This window comes from Bombus impatiens, unplaced genomic scaffold (genome assembly GCF_000188095.3).
Source record: "Bombus impatiens unplaced genomic scaffold, BIMP_2.2 scf_0582, whole genome shotgun sequence".
In the NCBI taxonomy this organism is placed as follows: Eukaryota; Metazoa; Arthropoda; class Insecta; order Hymenoptera; family Apidae; genus Bombus; species Bombus impatiens.
The window spans coordinates 1031402-1049359 of record NT_177001.1 but is presented as its reverse complement, the minus strand read 5'-3'; the positions used below and the strand labels follow the sequence as shown (position 1 = coordinate 1049359).

The 17958-nt window shown below is 29.5% G+C and overlaps 3 protein-coding genes across 5 annotated transcripts; 2 read left to right on the top strand and 1 right to left on the bottom strand.

The window, feature by feature from the left end:
• Nucleotides 1–430: 430 nt before the first annotated feature.
• LOC100750128 (USP6 N-terminal-like protein) lies at nt 431–7342 on the top strand. Of its 2 annotated transcripts, none has more exons than XM_003491587.3 (8): nt 431–576; nt 982–1214; nt 1286–1609; nt 1703–1890; nt 1965–2125; nt 2413–2733; nt 2795–2933; nt 3692–7342. In XM_003491587.3, the coding sequence occupies exons 2-8, from the start codon at nt 1060–1062 to the stop codon at nt 4117–4119; spliced, it is 1716 nt and encodes a 571-aa protein (XP_003491635.1). In that variant the 5' UTR covers nt 431–576; nt 982–1059; the 3' UTR covers nt 4120–7342. The 2 variants fall into 2 exon arrangements, with proteins under 2 accessions (XP_003491635.1, XP_012244340.1); XM_012388917.2 differs by having other exon boundaries at nt 431–498; nt 3692–4119.
• Nucleotides 7343–7764: 422 nt separating this feature from the next.
• Nucleotides 7765–10200, bottom strand: LOC100750011 (mitochondrial carrier homolog 2). The gene is made up of 8 exons (XM_003491586.4): nt 10066–10200; nt 9510–9870; nt 9341–9425; nt 9042–9207; nt 8818–8955; nt 8531–8717; nt 8396–8463; nt 7765–8309 (listed from the first exon to the last, which is right to left on the bottom strand). The coding sequence occupies exons 2-8, from the start codon at nt 9609–9611 to the stop codon at nt 8114–8116; spliced, it is 942 nt and encodes a 313-aa protein (XP_003491634.1). The 5' UTR covers nt 9612–9870; nt 10066–10200; the 3' UTR covers nt 7765–8113.
• A 323-nt stretch (nt 10201–10523) lies between these two features.
• LOC100749687 (roquin-1) lies at nt 10524–15495 on the top strand. Of its 2 annotated transcripts, none has more exons than XM_012388905.3 (16): nt 10524–10699; nt 11357–11519; nt 11652–11859; nt 11938–12156; nt 12235–12410; nt 12485–12818; nt 12908–13148; nt 13237–13406; nt 13475–13737; nt 13834–13935; nt 14017–14228; nt 14324–14445; nt 14515–14656; nt 14738–14807; nt 14877–15068; nt 15183–15495. In XM_012388905.3, exons 2-16 carry the CDS (start codon nt 11358–11360, stop codon nt 15300–15302), a joined length of 2733 nt encoding a protein of 910 aa, XP_012244328.1. In that variant the 5' UTR covers nt 10524–10699; nt 11357; the 3' UTR covers nt 15303–15495. The 2 variants fall into 2 exon arrangements, with proteins under 2 accessions (XP_012244328.1, XP_012244327.1); XM_012388904.3 differs by having other exon boundaries at nt 10525–10699; nt 13831–13935.
• Nucleotides 15496–17958: the final 2463 nt, after the last annotated feature.

Genomic DNA, 17958 nt, shown 5'->3' with positions numbered 1-17958 from the left:
TACATTTCAAAACTATAAATAGAATTTTTATTTAAGTGTACAAGACTGTTCATTTATAGGTAGAATAATTGCAGTATTCTTATTTTAGTAAAAAATAAGTGGACATTGTAAAATAGCTTTATGTATATGTAAACAGCGTTAATTATAAGTCGATAGAACATAAATTAGTTGAGTTATATATTTTGCCATACAAACATAAAGATTATACTCGACAACACACCTTAGTGATACTAAAATAATGATAGTAATAATAATAATAATAAATAAAAATATTGTGTGATAAAGGTATTTCCAGCATAATTCAGATGATAACTTGGCAAAAGCCTTTGTTTAGAGTAAATGCGTTGGCAACACTTATACGTAAAAGAGAATGGAAACATCTAAATCCGACTTGAAGTTGCATGTATGTATGTATGTATGTATGTGTGTATGTATGTATGTATGTATGTACGGTAGTTTTGCTGAACGAGTGACTTCCGAAGAAATGATTTCTTATATGTATGTAATATGAAACGAAGAAAACTAGTTAATTCTTAAGTATGCAGTGTTTATATTAATATAATCAGTTTCTTAGCGGTAAGATCCAGATTGATTACTAAGAGTATCACTTATTTTCTATGTATATAACCTTGCTTCTTGTCAATATGTAGTACGTTAAGTTTAGAACGTCGAAATTTATAAAATAAAATTGCAGTTCACCTTCTCGTATATGTATAAAAATAACAGTGCATTATTTATTTCAACAATAACCTAGGATATATTTAGTACTTCTTTCTTTATAAGATCGAAATTGCGATTATTTTGTATTTAATTTATCAGTGATATATTACTAACAGTTCAAAAATGTACGTATTGTTAGAGTTTATGTTGGTATATGAAACTGTATATAAAAATTTTAAAGGTTATCAAGATTGTTTATAATATAAAAAAATCTTGTTTTATACAAGAATATTTTATTAATGGAATTTATTTTTATTGTAGATAACAGCCTAGGGTGAATAGAATCCTCTTAACAAGACGGCATGTTTGTAAGAATCTGGTTGCGAATTCTCACGGGGGATGAATGAGGAAGAATTATTGAAACGGTCTGCTGCAGAGCGAGATAGAATATTTAGCTGCTACGACCGTGGTAGAGAAAATGGAGCAGAAATCGATCCTTGGGAAGATCCTACCTTTGAAGTATATCATACCACAGACAGATATGGATTCATACAGTAATTATTATAATAATATACAGTAATTATTATTGTTATCTTGTCATTAACATGTAACATTTATATTTTAGTGACAAACGTTTGCCACAAAAACCAGATCCTAATGAGATTAAGACTCACCGGGTGGAAATGGAAAGACTAAAGAAATGGGAGAAAATGACAAAACAATGGGATAGTTCTTCAACTAAGGAAAAATTAAGGCGCAGAGTATATAAAGGAATTCCTAATAGATTTCGTGGTCAAGTGTGGGCATTGTTATTGGGTATTAAAAATTTAAAGAAAGAACAAGCTGGTAAATATGAAGAGATGTTACAACTTGCACGTAAATGGTCTACAGAAATAAGACAAATCGATGCTGATGTAGCTAGACAATATAGAGATCATATCAATTATAGGTGTGTAAATTATATAAAAGATTTCTAAAAATACATAAAAACTTAGTATACATTTATTGAAAGTTATATTAAATTTTTAATTATTTTCTACAGAGAAAGGTATAGCATAAAACAACGATCTATGTTTTATGTATTGGCTGCCTATAGTATGTACAATATGGAAGTGGGTTATTGTCAAGGAATGTCTGTATTAGCTGGATTACTTTTATTGTATATGGATGAAGAAGATGCATTTTGGGGTCTTTCTGTGTTGCTTGCTGATAAAAAATATACCATGCATGGTCTGAATTTGTATCATAAATTCAATATTAAAAAATGTTTTGGCTTAATATTAAACAAATATTTATATTTATAGGATTTTATGTTGACGGATTTCCAAAATTAAATCGTTTCATAGAGCATCATGATAAAATTATGAATAAATTTTTACCAAAATTAAAACGGAAACTCGATAAATGTGGTTGTGATTCTATTCTTTATGCGCTAAAATGGTTTTTTGTTGTTTTCCAAGAGAGGGTAAGAAAATATTTTATACTTTGTTTTCTAAATCGTTATAAAATCTATTCTATTAGGTTGTCCTAAAAGTCTCTTTCGTTTTATAAGCAAGTAATAGATACACAATATTTTTTTTATATTATTTTATTGAATTATGTATGATCCATTTTATTCTGTTGGACAAAAGTTTGTTCCAATAAAACAAAAAATGTCGTGCATCTATTATTTCCTTATAAAACAAAAGAGACTTTTAGGACAACCTAATACATACCATACGGTATCTAAATACAATTATTTATTTATAACAGACACCTGTGAGCCTCGGTCTTCGAATTTGGGATATATTTTTATTAGATGGGGATCGCATTTTACCTGCTATGGCATACACGGTCATGAAAATGCATAAACGTTTTCTTATGCCGATGGAAAGTTTAGATGAATTTTGTAATTATTTGCAAATTAAATTAGAAAAAGATTTTTGCTTTGATGATGATACAGTAATAAGTACTATGGAACGTAGTATGGAAGAACTAAAACGTGCCAAGTTAGATTATCCTGGCCCTCCCTTACCACACGAATTACCACGATTCCCATTTGGCACATTTAAGGAACCTACTTTTGCAAGCAAGGTAATCTAGAAATAACTAATAAAAATAACCTCGTGTTTAATACATGTCTTAATATGTTTAGGTTGGGAGACGTACCGAAGAATTTAGCGAAGCACAACACGTAATGCGAGAATCTATAACACAACGTAGAGATCTTGTACTCGCTGATGACGGTAGAGAAAGTACAACACCGGTTGAACAAACCAGTTGTGGTCTTGGCGGTGAGTTACGATATAGTGAAAACATAGTACATGGTAACACAGATACTTGCCTTCTACATTCTAAACAAGAGAGTATTATTAAGGATGAGGAGAAAGATAAAAGTACAGATACAGATGAGATTGATATAATGGTTATATATAATACTAGACTGTAAGGTACTTTTCAAAGATAAGGTTCTGAGATTAAAAAGTATGATATTGCTCAATTACGTATATATATATATATGCTCGTAAACGTATACATATATAAATAGAACTTTACAGAAATATTATATAAGCCATATTTTGAAGTATTATAATTATTGCTATATAATCGTAAGTAAATTTTTTTATATAGATTTAGCATCATTTAAAATGAAACTACACTTGCCTTTAAGATTGTATCAGAAATTTTCATTGATAATTTTTTTATGAAATAAAAAGTAAGGAGTAATAGACTGTGATTATTTTAGAATACTCAGGAAATTTCATACAAAAAAGTATTAAAAGAAAAAAGGCTAAAATATCAGTGCACGTTTTAAAATATCCTTGTTACGTAACAGTAATATTAAATTATGAGAATCACGTTAAACTTAATTGTCAATTAATTAGTATTTCATTCATAAAGAAAAGCGTGAGGCGTGTGTTTTTAGAGACAAGCTTTAATTAATACAGATTTTAAATCAAATGTATTACACTTACTATGTGAAAGTATTTTGTGAAAACACGATTGTTCGGATATCCTGTTGCAGTATAATAAAAATTACATATATGTGCAGGAAGCAAATTCTCATTTGATCCAAGTCTTGATGATGGGGCCTCTCCCAATGGCTCACGCCGGTCATTGGCAGATACATCTGTTACCTCGACAGCTGACCTTTCTGTATTTAGTTCGGCGACACGGTCTCAAGCGTTAGACAATAGTCTTGATACTCAAAGTAATATTTCTAATGCTAGCTCTGGCAGTGGTGGTTTACCCACACCTAGGGCAACGCCTCATCAACCAAGTCCAGATGTTGTACGAATTTATGTACCATATACATCGCCTATGTCTGGCTCATACAAAGATGATCTTCCGCGTACACTTCCGCGGTCTTTAGAAACAAATAGAATCCGCATACGTGTCGATCCTGATCAAACACCAATAGTGGAAAATTTAAAACCTTTTTCATTAGAGAGTCCAGAAGTCGAACTAGACTTAAAATAATTAATCTATTCATTCGATAGTTATAGTATTTCATGATGCAGAAAATGATTCATGACATTGCAATGAGTATTAAACGAGGATTTAGATAAACAAAAGTTTTATCATTTGTTTTATCTATATCTACATTGTAATATACATAAAGAAGTAGTAGTAAAAACAAATGTTAATTACAATAGGAACGAAAGATGAATAATGAATGTTGAAACGTGCATATACGTACTATTATCTTATTTCCTTGAAATAGGCGAAAGGATTTAAAGTAAATGTCTTCATCCAGATAGAAATCTGTGTATGTTATATGCACTAATTACGAATAATTGTAACCATTCGCATCGAACGAAACTTATTGCACTGTTGCGATGGCCTAATTTACGTTTATAGTCAAACACGAATTATTTAAAATGTATAATAGAGAATTATCATTTTCAATACATGTATATTATTCCTAATCAAACGATCAACGATATTTTAAATAATGAAATTATATCTATATAACTTATCGCATAATTCTAAAGATAACTGCATAATATTCGTCATAAATTCAAGTTATACTTCAAAGAACAATAAGATGATGGAACTTTATGCAGAAGGATAACGAATTATATACTAACATTATTTGTAATATTTGGTAGATATTTGAAAGAAAATTTTGAACTATTATATGAAGATTAATATGAATGTAAGACATTACAACAGCATAACGAATAGGTATGTAAACTTTTAGCGTAATGTATAGATAATTTTTAAAGTATATGTTTTTAAATCCCTCCCTCTGACGAACAGGATATACAAGATATTTTGGGGTATAATAAAAAATTGGCCATCATACATATGTATAAAAATATGAGTCAATTTTCCATAGTAAATGTAATACTAGAAAAAAAGATATTTTTGTTACTATGAACATATAAAATCCGTTGAATAACGATTATTATATTTTCAATATTGCGTATATTTCTCGGAAAATTTCTAGAACTATTGATACATTATGTACATTACATTGGTATGGTATGAAAAGAATATACATAAAGTTCCATACTCTAGAAGTATTTAACAAGCAAATAATTTTACATTATAGATATTGATGGATATTTATTCTTTTAATAATTACAGATAGATTAACATTACAAGGACATTGTTTTAGAATTTTATTTTCACGCAAATCTTTAAACGTTGTATATTCTAGTTTATTATTAGATGATAAAATCATACAACAAAAATTTATGTTTTATATTTCAAAATATTTAATATTATTTAGCATAAAATCAACTAAAGTTGTCAGGTATTGTTAATAAATTTGAATTTTTATATTATGCATCATTCTAAGACAAACTGTATAGTTTAAATCATTGTTAATTAGTTATTTTGGGAACAATTATAAGTTGGTAACATATTATTTGTTCAATGTCAACATAGAAACAACAAAATTTTAGTTAATAGATTATCATAAGATAATGATCATATCTTCTCAAAGAAGATACATTCTATTAATGAGTTAAGTACTATACTGCCACAGTAATATTAGTACTTTATTTATTTTAAGTTTCGTTCTTTTATAACGATCAATGATATATGTATTGTTGTACATACGTAGTATTTAAAGATGGAAAAAAGGGAATCTTTCATTACGCAGTACTTGAAATAGATTCCTGAATGAAAAAACTTGCAAGGTATTTGTTAGAACTTTTGCCAAGGAATGTGAATACTGAACAGTTTTTCTGATATGCTACATATTTATTGTTTAAATGTACAAAGACATAATTTAGATTAAAGTAACTACAATCGAAAAACATGCTTCATACTAATTGGTTCTGTAAAACATTCCTGGACATACAGTATTTCACCATGTATATAGAGTATGAAACTTATTAAATATTGTCGTGATAATATAAACCTGATAGCAATCACTTGTTATATTTACTAGCATAAGGTAATATTTGTTAAATAAATATTAAATGTTAATGGTTCGAATCTTTATTGCATTGTAAAAAAAGATCAACCAAATGATGTACAGTTCTATAGTGATACTGTCTTGTGGTTGCATAACATTAAATTTTCAGGAAAATTGAAGTAAAACAGAACGATTACCTTATATACAAAATATTAAAAGACATGGAATTGCATAGATGCAGAAAGATCTAGCGATAAATAAAATAAAAAAAAAAGAAAAGAAGTTACGTAAATTTACCTTGGAAAAATACATTCCTTTAACTTGCATTAAAATTAAGAAATACAGTTCTTCGTCAATTTTTAGGCTTATTCATACTTAAATTGCTATGCTTATACATAAATATCCTTATACATTAAGTTGAAAATAAGTAATAAATATATTCGCCGATCGAAAAACGTCACAAATGCCTTTTATTCTTTGATGTTAATAATGCGAAATGTAACATTAATAAATTGTTCAAACTTGAATATTTTACCTTCGTGAAGGTTTTAGATATGTAATGTATCATTTCAGATTGACCAAATTAATTTTCTCAGATTTATTTTTTTATGGATGTATTCATTAGAGTATTTTAGAAACGAATCAATTTAATAATCAAACAGATTTGTATAACAAAAAACAATGAAGTATATTATATAATTTTATTCGCAAGTAAATGTATAAATAACATGTTTAAACCAAAAATGATATTTAATATAAAGGAATTAGAGTAGAAATTTGAGACAAGAATCTTATAATGCCTATAACTATAATATGTATCAAGTATTAAGCTCAGTAAGTGATGTTTCTTCTACTATTGAAACAATATCTGTAGACTGGAACATGAATTGTGGATAACTGATTTCACATTACTATTACAGTAAAAATTACAATGCCCTTATTATTCAATAACACAAAGTTTCAATACAAGTTTGTTTTAATTAAGTAGAACTTAAAATGGATAAATATACGTTAAAAAGATGTATTCATGGCTTTGTTCAATATTCACATTCATATTAATGCATTACAGAGATAGATTAAAGTTCAAATGAAATATTTGATGAAACATGTGTATGTATTTAAAGTTGTACTCCGAGTCGATATTTTTTTTATACAAGAGTCGAAAAGGCGTACTATATAATAATGTAGGCTTCAGTATAGTATTTGTAGGATGTTTAAAAAAACAAATACAATTCGATAATCCAATATGCAAACTTCTTGATGCCTGATGACATAATCACGTTGTAAATTGATTGAAATTATCAAAATAATAAATAATAAAAATCGTACATACTTGAATACTTATTTATTTTCAAGAATTTTACTTTTTATCAAATATTCTTTTTAATCTCCACATTTTGCATAAAAGAATTATGGAATGGCTATTGTAGCAAGCAGATGTATATTTATAAATCTTAAACAAATGAAAGTGTATATAAAACGAATTTTGATTGCATAACTTAATTTTACTTTTTGTTATATTTATCTATTTTCATAGTATATATACAGATACTATAAAAGATAATTTTTATAGGAAATAGTTTTTTCATATAAGATTAGAACTTTTTAAAGTGGTACAATACCAATTTATACACTTTATACATAAGACATATTGTAAAATTCAATAATGTTCGAGCAGTTATTGTCGAATGCGATACAGATACAAAAAAATTAATTAGGGTAATTACTTCTATATTATGTTCTTTTTTTTTAAAGATATTACTTTATTTAAATGGTAATTTAAATGCAATTATTGCACGCCAAAGGGAATGTCAGTTACCAAGCTAGTAATAGTAACTGTACTCATTAATACTCTTTAATACTTGTACATGTTTAAAATACTTATGGTTCAGTTTTCAATATGAATTATATTTTTTGATAAAATATATATACCAAAGAAAAATATTTTTAATCAATATTTGGTGTAATAACAAGTAGGATTGATTTAAAGGAATATATAAATGTAACAATGTACTGTAATAGCAAATTTAAAAAAAAAGTATATAGCACAGAAGTGATTTTACTATTAGTTTTTCAAATACAAATAAATGCAATGTCTTATTACTATGTTGTACTTTGCAAGTGGAAATTGTATTTGTTAATGGGTATTGGCTTTCCATTAATTATCACTTGTGGCCCCATATAATAACGCCATAAGAGACTGTTTCCTCTTTTTAACTGGTTGGTAGCTGAAAGGTGAGACCAGCAATCTAACCAGCTATTGTAAATTGGCATTTGTGGAGGAAGACCGGCAATTAATCTTGATGAATAAAATTTATTAAATTAATGCGTATTTTAACTCTTCTAAAATAAATACAAAATTATCTTTATTTCAAATCAACTTACCCACAATTATTAACTGCCATACAGTGTGATACCACTAAAAATGGATATGTAATTGTTGTTACTATAAACTGTAAAGAATAAGTTGTAATATTTGTCATGATATGTATATTATAATTAAATAATTAATCTGTTTACCCTTATGACAGAAACTGCATATGGTTTCAATTCTCTATCACTTATAATGTATTTATCAATAACATAAGTAGATGAACTGACTAGCATTAATACAGCAGCATTTCCAATGAGCCGAGGTAATAATCCTGCATAGTATCCCATGATTCCATTCTCTTTATATACTTCTACAAACGATCTAAACAATCCGCTGTTAACGTAAACAAAGAGATAATGCATCTATGATTAATAGCAAAATATATTATACATGTATTTTGAGTTCTATTATCTATATTGTGGTATCTACATACTTGTATTTTGTTTCTCCACCAACAAATTGTGCCATCATCCTTAACGCAATAACATCTAACGGATGGCTAACTATAATTCCAATCATTCTACTAATTAGGTCTCGTATGAATTCATATATACATTTTTTATGATTCTGACTATAAAAAAATGTAATGTGCATTTTTATAACTATCATTTGAAAACTTTATGTTACACATACAGATATACATATCTATACATTTACCTTTCTTCTAAATCGCAATCATAAATTTCTTTACTTGGTTCATCATTAAATTTAATGCATTTAGAAGCTTTTTCAAAAGCTACAGCACTCACAGTGTAGGCACATAATTTTGGAATAAGACCACGGTAGCAGCCAGTGAATCCATCTACATTCTTTATGTATCTAACTGTAAAGTAATAATTTCAAAAAAAAAGAAAGAAAGAAAAAGAAACAGCAGTTTGCATCAATCAAAATGACAAAGTAATTTCAAAATCTCATAGTTTAATTTATTTATGACACTAAAGAATAAAATTGTTTACCGTACTGAAAAACGTTAGGTAAAGCTAAAGCCGGTTGTCCAAATAAAGTAGTTGTAGGTCGTGGTGGAATCGGTTCATATCCGATCTATTTTGTTATAAATAAAAATTATAAGTTTCCTTTGAACAATTTTAGTTTCTGCGTCAATTATCCACTAAGTATATTTGTTACCTGTATTAAAACTTTAGCGTATTCGATAGGATGCGAAACGGTATTCATTAGCATACGAAGAGCAATATCAGAGAATAAAGGTTCATCTATTGGCGATATCATGTTTATTTAGAATTTATCTTGCCAGCGTGTCAGGGCAAAGTATCTATTTATTTGATGATTTTGATCAATAATCACAGTCAAACTTCGCTCAGTATATTGAAGCTCATACGAATCTTGTGTAAAGAGAACGCATATTCACCGTCTTTCCCATCCAGAAACTAGGTAATGTCAGTAATACAATATATTCCGAGACAGAGAACCAAGGGAAACAAATCGTATATTTAGAATTTTCCTAGATGTGAAACTCGATTATGATTATCTGAAACAGATAAATATATTGCATTAATAAAATGAATAAAAATACTAACACAATAACCAATCAGTGACTTGGATACTTTTCGTACTTTACATACATCGTAGTTTAGGGAACTTATCCTAAACCTAATATAAACGCAATAACCATTCGGTGACCTATATCTTTGGTGCATCGTTGTTTAGAAAATTTAACGCAAACCTAATTCAAATACGATAATCAGTCAGTGACTTGGATACTTTTTTATCTTTAATATATCGTTATTTAGAAAATTCATTTAAATTTTCAGTTTATAAATATATTACAAATACCAATGAATTGAACTAAATCTCGAATCTTTCAATGTTAAAAAATATATCAATGTTTATTGAAACTATTTTAAAGAGATATTAATTATGAATAGACTGCAAATTTTTATGCATTTATAGGAAACGTAAAAGTGTAAAATTGCACAGAATTGCACAGGTAAAACAATTTCTATCTGAATTTTCATACAAATTCGCAAACTAGTTATAACTAGTATAACTATAACTAGTTATATTATAATAATCATATAATATGTATATTATATTTTAATTATATTAAATTTGCAATTCGTAAAATTTTGAAAATTTGGTATTATGTTGTTTATAGCGCTCTCTGTCGAGAGGAGTTGGGACGTTATTTTTCTAGATTGTTTTCGTCATGGGTGCTAGTGAGGTAAAAAAGTATACGTGAGGAATATCGTGCTGAGCTCATCTTACGATTTCTGGTTCATCTGTTCCTGCTTCGATGGCAGAACTGTATGCGAAGTAACGGAGTAGTTAATGTGATGTTTTGTAAAGGCAAAAACGAGGTGAATTTTTCTATTAATTATTCGTTATTTTAACAACAATACATCGACATATTTCCTCGTGGCATAAGCGGATATCATTTCTTTTTTTCTTATTCTATGTAGAGCAGACATTCGACGGACACGAGTAATAGCGACAACGATTAAAAAATTTTTCATCTAATTGCGTGATTAAAATTATATACGAAATAATTTCTTCGTATTATTTTCTAGAGACAAAAGTTGATTTCATGCTTTATGGGATCAAAGGAAAACTATAATCATCGTATAAAAAACAATTGATAGGAAAACGTTATTGTTTCGAAGAGATTTATAGCTATAGAAAAATGTTTTGCAATCAAAACCAAGTTTTGTTCTAGATTTATTATTGGTTTTAGAAACTTGTAAAATAAAATTTAATGAATAAAATTTACTTCTAATAATTTGCTAAATTTATAGGTTTCCACGAAATTAGTTCATCTTATTGCGAGATGTATTCCGTAATTTCTTGTTTCTACGATTTCATTAAATAAATGTAAATGAATTATTATATAGGAATTAAATTAAATGTTTTAATTATAGATGTGAAATTTGTTTTAATTATTCTTAAGAAGTAATGGTATTGCAGAAAGTTGTGAAACTAAACAATGAAAGGAATATTTTAATATGATCTTGTTATAGAATGCCAATACAGGCACCACAGTGGACTGAATTTCTTTCGTGTCCAGTTTGCTGTCATGACTTTGATGTGGCCATACGTGGTCCAATATCGTTAGGATGTGGTCATACCATATGTCGTACGTGCCTTGCAAATTTACATCGTAAACAATGCCCTTTTGATCAAGTAAATAGTTTTATTATTATTATCATACAAATAAACTTGTATATTTATATATTTGACTTCTGTTATTTAAAATATTTAATATAAAATTACCTCTTGTTATGAACTATAATTTATTTATATTACATATTTTAGAGTATTATTAATACAGAAATAGAAAGATTACCAGTAAATGAAGCTTTATTACAATTGGTGGGAAATCCTGTTCCCACAAATGTTGCAACAGCTTATCAAAAATTGCTACCACCTGAAGACCATGCTAATTATTTGGTTGCAAAACGTTGTATTGAGGAACTTGCTCTATATCTCAAACCATGTCAGACAAATCCTTCTTTAGCTACAGGTAATATTAATGGTTATTTGTGTAGACAATTCTATAATAACATTACATAATCTGAGCCCATGTTTAACTAAACAACAGGTGTTGGACTTGTTTCTCGACCTATGCAAAGGAAATTGGTAACTTTAGTTGGTTGCCAGTTGGTTGAACCAGAAGGAAGAGCGCGTGCAGTAAGGGCAGCTAGAAGTTTGGGTGAAAGATCAGTTACAGAGTTGATACTACAACATCAAAATCCACAACAACTTAATGCTAATCTATGGGCTGCTGTAAGAGCTCGTGGATGTCAATTTCTTGGGCCAGGTATGTTACTATCATATAACTCAATAGCAATGAAAAATATGAATAAAGTAATATATACTAATAAACATTTCTTTGCAGCAATGCAAGAAGAAGTACTAAAACTTGTTTTATTGGCTTTGGAAGATGGATCTGCCCTTTCTAGGAAAGTATTAGTTATGTTTGTAGTTCAACGTCTAGAATCACATTTTCCTCAAGCTTCTAAAACTAGCATAGGACATGTTGTACAATTGTTGTATAGAGCAAGTTGTTTTAAGGTAAGAATTATTCTTCAATTGCAATAATGAATATTTGTTATTAAGAACAATACTTAAATAGAATGTTTGAATAGGTATCTAAACGAGAAGGAGATTCATCATTAATGCAATTAAAAGAAGAGTTTAGAACATATGAAGCTTTGAGGAGGGAGCATGATGCTCAAATAGTGCAAATTGCGACTGAAGCTGGTTTAAGAATAGCACCTGATCAATGGTCTGCATTGTTATATGGAGATACAAGCCATAAATCTCATATGCAAAGTATTATAGATAAACTTCAAACTCCACAATCTTTTGCTCAAAGTGTACAAGAATTGGTTATTGCTCTTCAACGTACTCCTGATCCTGGACAATTAAGTAGTCTAAGACCTCAACTAGAATTGTTAGCTGCAATAGATCCTAGCCCAGGTATGATCCATTACATTGCAACATTATATTAAACAAATTAAATATTTGGATTAACTTCGGATTCATTTAACTGATTAATTTTGTTATAGAAACTGAACCTCCTACATTAGCAGAATGTCGAGCAGCATTAGAAGCTGTTAGAACTGTAGTCGCAGCGTTAGTAGAGTTCATTCAACAACACGGTAATCGGAAAACGCAAGATGGTACCCACAATGTAGGTCCTGGACAACCAAAATATAAAGTGAGCATGTGTCGAGATCTCGCACTTAGAGGCTCTTGTCCTAGGTCTACTAATTGTACATTTGCTCATAGTGACATGGAACTAGATAAGTAAGTACACATGTACGTGTTCAAGAAAATTCTAAGAAAATTCTGTATAAATGTATCTCTTATGTATGTACATCTATTCTCTTATTAGATATAGATCAAAAAGTCGGAAATTGAGTCTCAGATCAAGTTTACCTGGAATCAACCATTCGGATGTGAAAACAGACAAATCAGTTACTGGATCAAATAATAAGACATTTAAACAAAATGACGATTTATCTTATCATTCCATAAAGTCGCATGATAATACTCATAGGGAAAGTAAGTGTTTGTATAAAATAAATAATACAAAACATTGATTGGAAAAATTACAATTATATCATTTTCAGGCTTTAATTCTATGAATAAAGTTAATCCAATACAACATCACAACCCAACAAATGAAAACAATTTTATCGGATCATTAACGAATTATATGCTACCATCTCCTCAAGGAATGTTACCTGTGGTACCAACGAAAAATATTGACGTACATTGTTCTCATTATATTATGCCTAATACACCTGTTGATTACACTGCACCTAATCTTAATATTTGGGATTCGTCGCAGCTTTCATCTAATATGACCAATGGAATATCTAATACTAAAAAGGTAACATGATTATTCTTATATGTTAGTAACTTCTACTGTATATATTGAAATATTTCTGCATATTGCATGTTAAAATGTTCTTGTATACTATAGCAGCGAACTGTTGCAAAAACATTGGCGATGTTACTGCAACGTAAGGTGGAAATATTAAACCAACTTGGAACAATTGTCAACAAACAAGTGCCACAGGTGAAAACGGTACAATTATAATATTTCAGTGCTGAAATTACAATGAAAGTTTGGAACATATATTTTATTATTCTCTTTTTCTATTTACAGAATTACGACATACAAGGAGACACAATATCATCGAATTTCTCTATATGGACAAACACACCAAATAATCCAATGGTTTCTTCAACAAATATAAATTGCAACAATAATTTCCGTTGTGCAGATCCCATTCTATTCGATGATGAATTTGTGCCATTTGACGCATCATCGAATAGTAAATATGGACCAATTTCTAAACTATCCAAAAACTTAATCAGGTAATAATTCTTTTTATAACTTTATCAGTAAAGAAATATTGTTTACGAAAAATAAATACATGATATTAAGTCATAACAAAATAATTTTCTTTTAGATCTACTAATGGCGTACAGTCTACTAATTTCTATGCAGATGGAGGAACATCTCCTACAATATCTGCTTATCGATCTATGCCAACTACAAATTCTATTACGTCTTGGTATTATGGAAATCAACGTAAGTGTAATGAAAAATGTTTTTGGGAGCAAGAGAAAGAGCACTAGAAAATATAAGATTCTATTACAGCTTATGCAACAATTGGTGCAAATGGAGGAATACAGGCTATCAATAACAGTAATTTTGAAGATAGTTACATTACATTTGGTCGTAATATATCCGATACGTCAACGCACACACAACTTCCTCGACCAGATAGTATGTCTAAAGAGTAAGCTAATATTTAATACACTATTATTTTCTTGCTAATTATTTGGAACATTTAATCTTATTATAATTAAATTTATTCCAGCTTAATTCTTGAGTCGCAAAAGGTAAAACAACAATTAAAACATCTTGAGAAGAAGATTAATGACTTGAAGGTATTATTCATTTACTGTTTGCTTTCAAATAAAATATTTAATAACATTAATATGTAAAAACATTTTTAGCTTGCCACACAAGGTGCAACTTTTACGGCTGGGGAAAGGTTAGCACAAGAATTACAAATGATTGAAGCTGGCATCAGAGAAAAAGAAAAAGACGTACGAAATTGGAGTCCATACGGTACCGTACCTTGGATTCAATCGTCGAACAATTTACTTAGTTCTCAAAATTTCAGTCAAGATTATAAGCCCGAAGAAGTAAGTTATGGTGTTGTGGTACTGCATTGGAAGAAAGAAATTAAGTATATCAAATCTGCTTATTGTAAAAATAATCGATTAAAAATTTATATAAAACTTAAAATTGGTTCTCAGGAAGATACCTACGAAGCAGGTATCGCAAATGATATGCGGGAATTAGAATTACGATGGGAATTCGAACTACAAGAACAGGAAAAACATTGGTCAAGTGAAGAGGATAATTCTAAGAAATAATAGTAAGATAAGCGATTCTTACTAAGTTATGTACTTCTTAGATCTGACCATTATTTGTCGGAACATGTTCTTTTTAACATGTGCAAATAATTTTTCGTGCGAACTTCCATGCATCATGCATAAATGTTTAAATTTTGTCAACAAAATGAATGAAAGTAAGTGAAATTTGCCTAAAAAACATTTTATCGCTCTTGCGAAACGAAATCAAAAGAAAACAACATGCATTATCAAATGAATAGATTGACAAATTTATCGTCCCTAATTAACATGAAAGATTCTCCTATTGGTATGGTATAATGTAAAAGTGGATTTACTACTTCCTCATGTACTATGTCTTTAAAACGTCTTCATACTTAATATTAATTCTTTAACTATGAGAATGTATTTTTTCCTGAAATTATTATTAACGTGGAGGTAAAAAACTAGTTGTAAATATCAGGCCTGTAAATATGAAGCCGGAATTTGCCTATAGATATACTATACCTTTTTTTATTTATCAGGTCTGTAAGTATGAAACCGGAATTTGCCTATAGATGACTCTAGCTGATAATTTAGTTATCACTAAACTGCGTCATTGATACCAAAAATCTTTGTTGACATCTCGCAAACATTTTCGACTCAGAACAATACAAGTTTCATACAACAGCATAGTTTGTAATAGTGTTTAACATGTCAAATTTTGGAAACTACGATTTGCGGACAGCATTGATTTTCTGTTACCATTTGAAGAAAACTGCTACAGAATCGCATCGAATGTTTGTCGAAGCTTACGGTGAGCATGCTCTTGGTAAATCACAGTGCTTTGAGTGGTTTAAAAAATTCAGAAGTGGCAATTTTGACGTGAGGAACGAAGAACGTGGAAGACCACCAAAAAAGTTTCAAGACAGCGAATTGCAAGCATTGTTGGATGAGGATGACGCTCAAACGCAACAACAACTCGCTGATCAATTAAACGTGACACGAGAAGCCGTCTCCATACGTTTGAAAGCCATGGGAAAGATCCAGAAGGTGGGAAAATGGGTTCCACATGAATTGAATGAAAGACAGCAGGAAAACCGAAAAACCACTCGCGAAATGCTGCTCGCGAGATACAAAAGAAAGTCATCTCTCCACCGAATTGTGACTGGCGATGAGAAGTGGATATATTTTGAGAATCCTAAGTGTAGAAGATCATGGGTAGCTCCAGGCGAACCACCGACATCGATTACAAGACCAAATCGCTATGGACGGAAGACAATGCTTTGTGTTTGGTGGAATCAGAAGGGTGTGATCTATTATAAGCTGTTAAAACCTGGCGAAACCGTTAATACTGAGCTCTACCGACAACAAATGATCGATTTGAATCAAGCTTTGCGTGAAAAACGACCAGAATATCAAAAAAGGCAACACAAAGTAATTTTGCTTCATGATAATGCACCATCACATACAGCAAAACCGGTCAAGGAAACGATCGAAGCGTTCAGTTGGGAAATACTTTCGCACGCGGCTTACTCAGCAGACTTGGCTCCGTCCGATTACTATTTATTTGCATCGATGGGACACGCACATTCTGACCAGCACTTCACTTCTTACGAAAATGTACGAAAATGGCTCGATGACTGGTTTGCCTCAAAAGAGCGACAGTTTTTTTGGCGTGGCATCCACCAATTGCCAGACAGGTGGGAAAAATATATAGCTAGCGATGGGCAATACTTCGAATATACAAAAATTCCGGTTTCATATTTACATACCTGGTAATGTAAGATTTCAAAGAAATCTTCATAATGATGTAGCAATTCATGTTTAGTTATGCAGGAAGTCGCATCGTTTTAATTTTTTACTAGCTGCAGTAGGGAGTCTATCATAAAGAAAAATCAATGGAAGAAGTGAGAGTTAGCTGCCGCATTGAAATTACATTTATAAAACCAATGAAAGGTTGATCGATGTTCCGTTATAGATATCATAATGGGGACATTCATTGACAAGAACAAATTAGACGAACGAGAGTAGATTTGTTAAAATTTAACAGAAATTAATGTCAGTGTTTTATAAACATGACAGGATGTAGTATATTTTGTTTATATGTTTGCACAATGAAGCAAAGAATATTATATTATTGATACATTCGGAAAGAATGCTATTTAACCTGCAACAAGGTTACATGATGAAAATATACGGATACATATAGGTGTTATGCATACATAAAATTAACATATTCTGTTAAAATATTGCATAATTAAGATATATATTGCTTCTAAAATAAATATATATATCTTAATTATAAATATAAATAAATATATATATATACATAATAATTGATTTTTAGCTGATAAAACAAAATTTTTTTTAAATACTTAGCTTTCTTACTGTACTTCCGTTTGCGATTCATGTTTTCATATTTGAAAATATGTTTCTAAATAAAACACAGTTACTTGTACATCATATCACACTTTGTTATATTATAATATTAATACGATGTCAAGTTTGGTTCCAAGTCTTAAAATACAAATTCCAGTTTTGGATTTCTTTTTTTTTCCTTTTTTAAATTTATTTTTTTTGAATAATCATTTATAATTGGTTCTCAAATTAATACAATTTGTACAAAATTGATACATTAATGAGATTATGAGCAAAAGTAATTGAGAAATTTATTTTTCTCATGACTGTTAACTTTCTC

Coding starts and splice junctions, on each gene's coding strand:
- LOC100750128 (XM_003491587.3), top strand. CDS start 1,060: ATGAATGAGGAAGAATTATTGAAACGGTCTGCTGCAGAGCGAGATAGA. Junction 1,215..1,285: donor GACAGATATGGATTCATACA/GTAATTATTATA, acceptor TTTATATTTTAG/TGACAAACGTTTGCCACAAA. Junction 1,891..1,964: donor TAAAAAATATACCATGCATG/GTCTGAATTTGT, acceptor TTATATTTATAG/GATTTTATGTTGACGGATTT.
- LOC100750011 (XM_003491586.4), bottom strand. CDS start 9,611: ATGATATCGCCAATAGATGAACCTTTATTCTCTGATATTGCTCTTCGT. Junction 8,464..8,530: donor ATGCAGTTTCTGTCATAAGG/GTAAACAGATTA, acceptor TATTCTTTACAG/TTTATAGTAACAACAATTAC. Junction 8,310..8,395: donor ATGGCAGTTAATAATTGTGG/GTAAGTTGATTT, acceptor TTATTCATCAAG/ATTAATTGCCGGTCTTCCTC.
- LOC100749687 (XM_012388904.3), top strand. CDS start 11,358: ATGCCAATACAGGCACCACAGTGGACTGAATTTCTTTCGTGTCCAGTT. Junction 12,157..12,234: donor ATGTCAATTTCTTGGGCCAG/GTATGTTACTAT, acceptor ATTTCTTTGCAG/CAATGCAAGAAGAAGTACTA. Junction 14,229..14,323: donor CTATCCAAAAACTTAATCAG/GTAATAATTCTT, acceptor ATTTTCTTTTAG/ATCTACTAATGGCGTACAGT.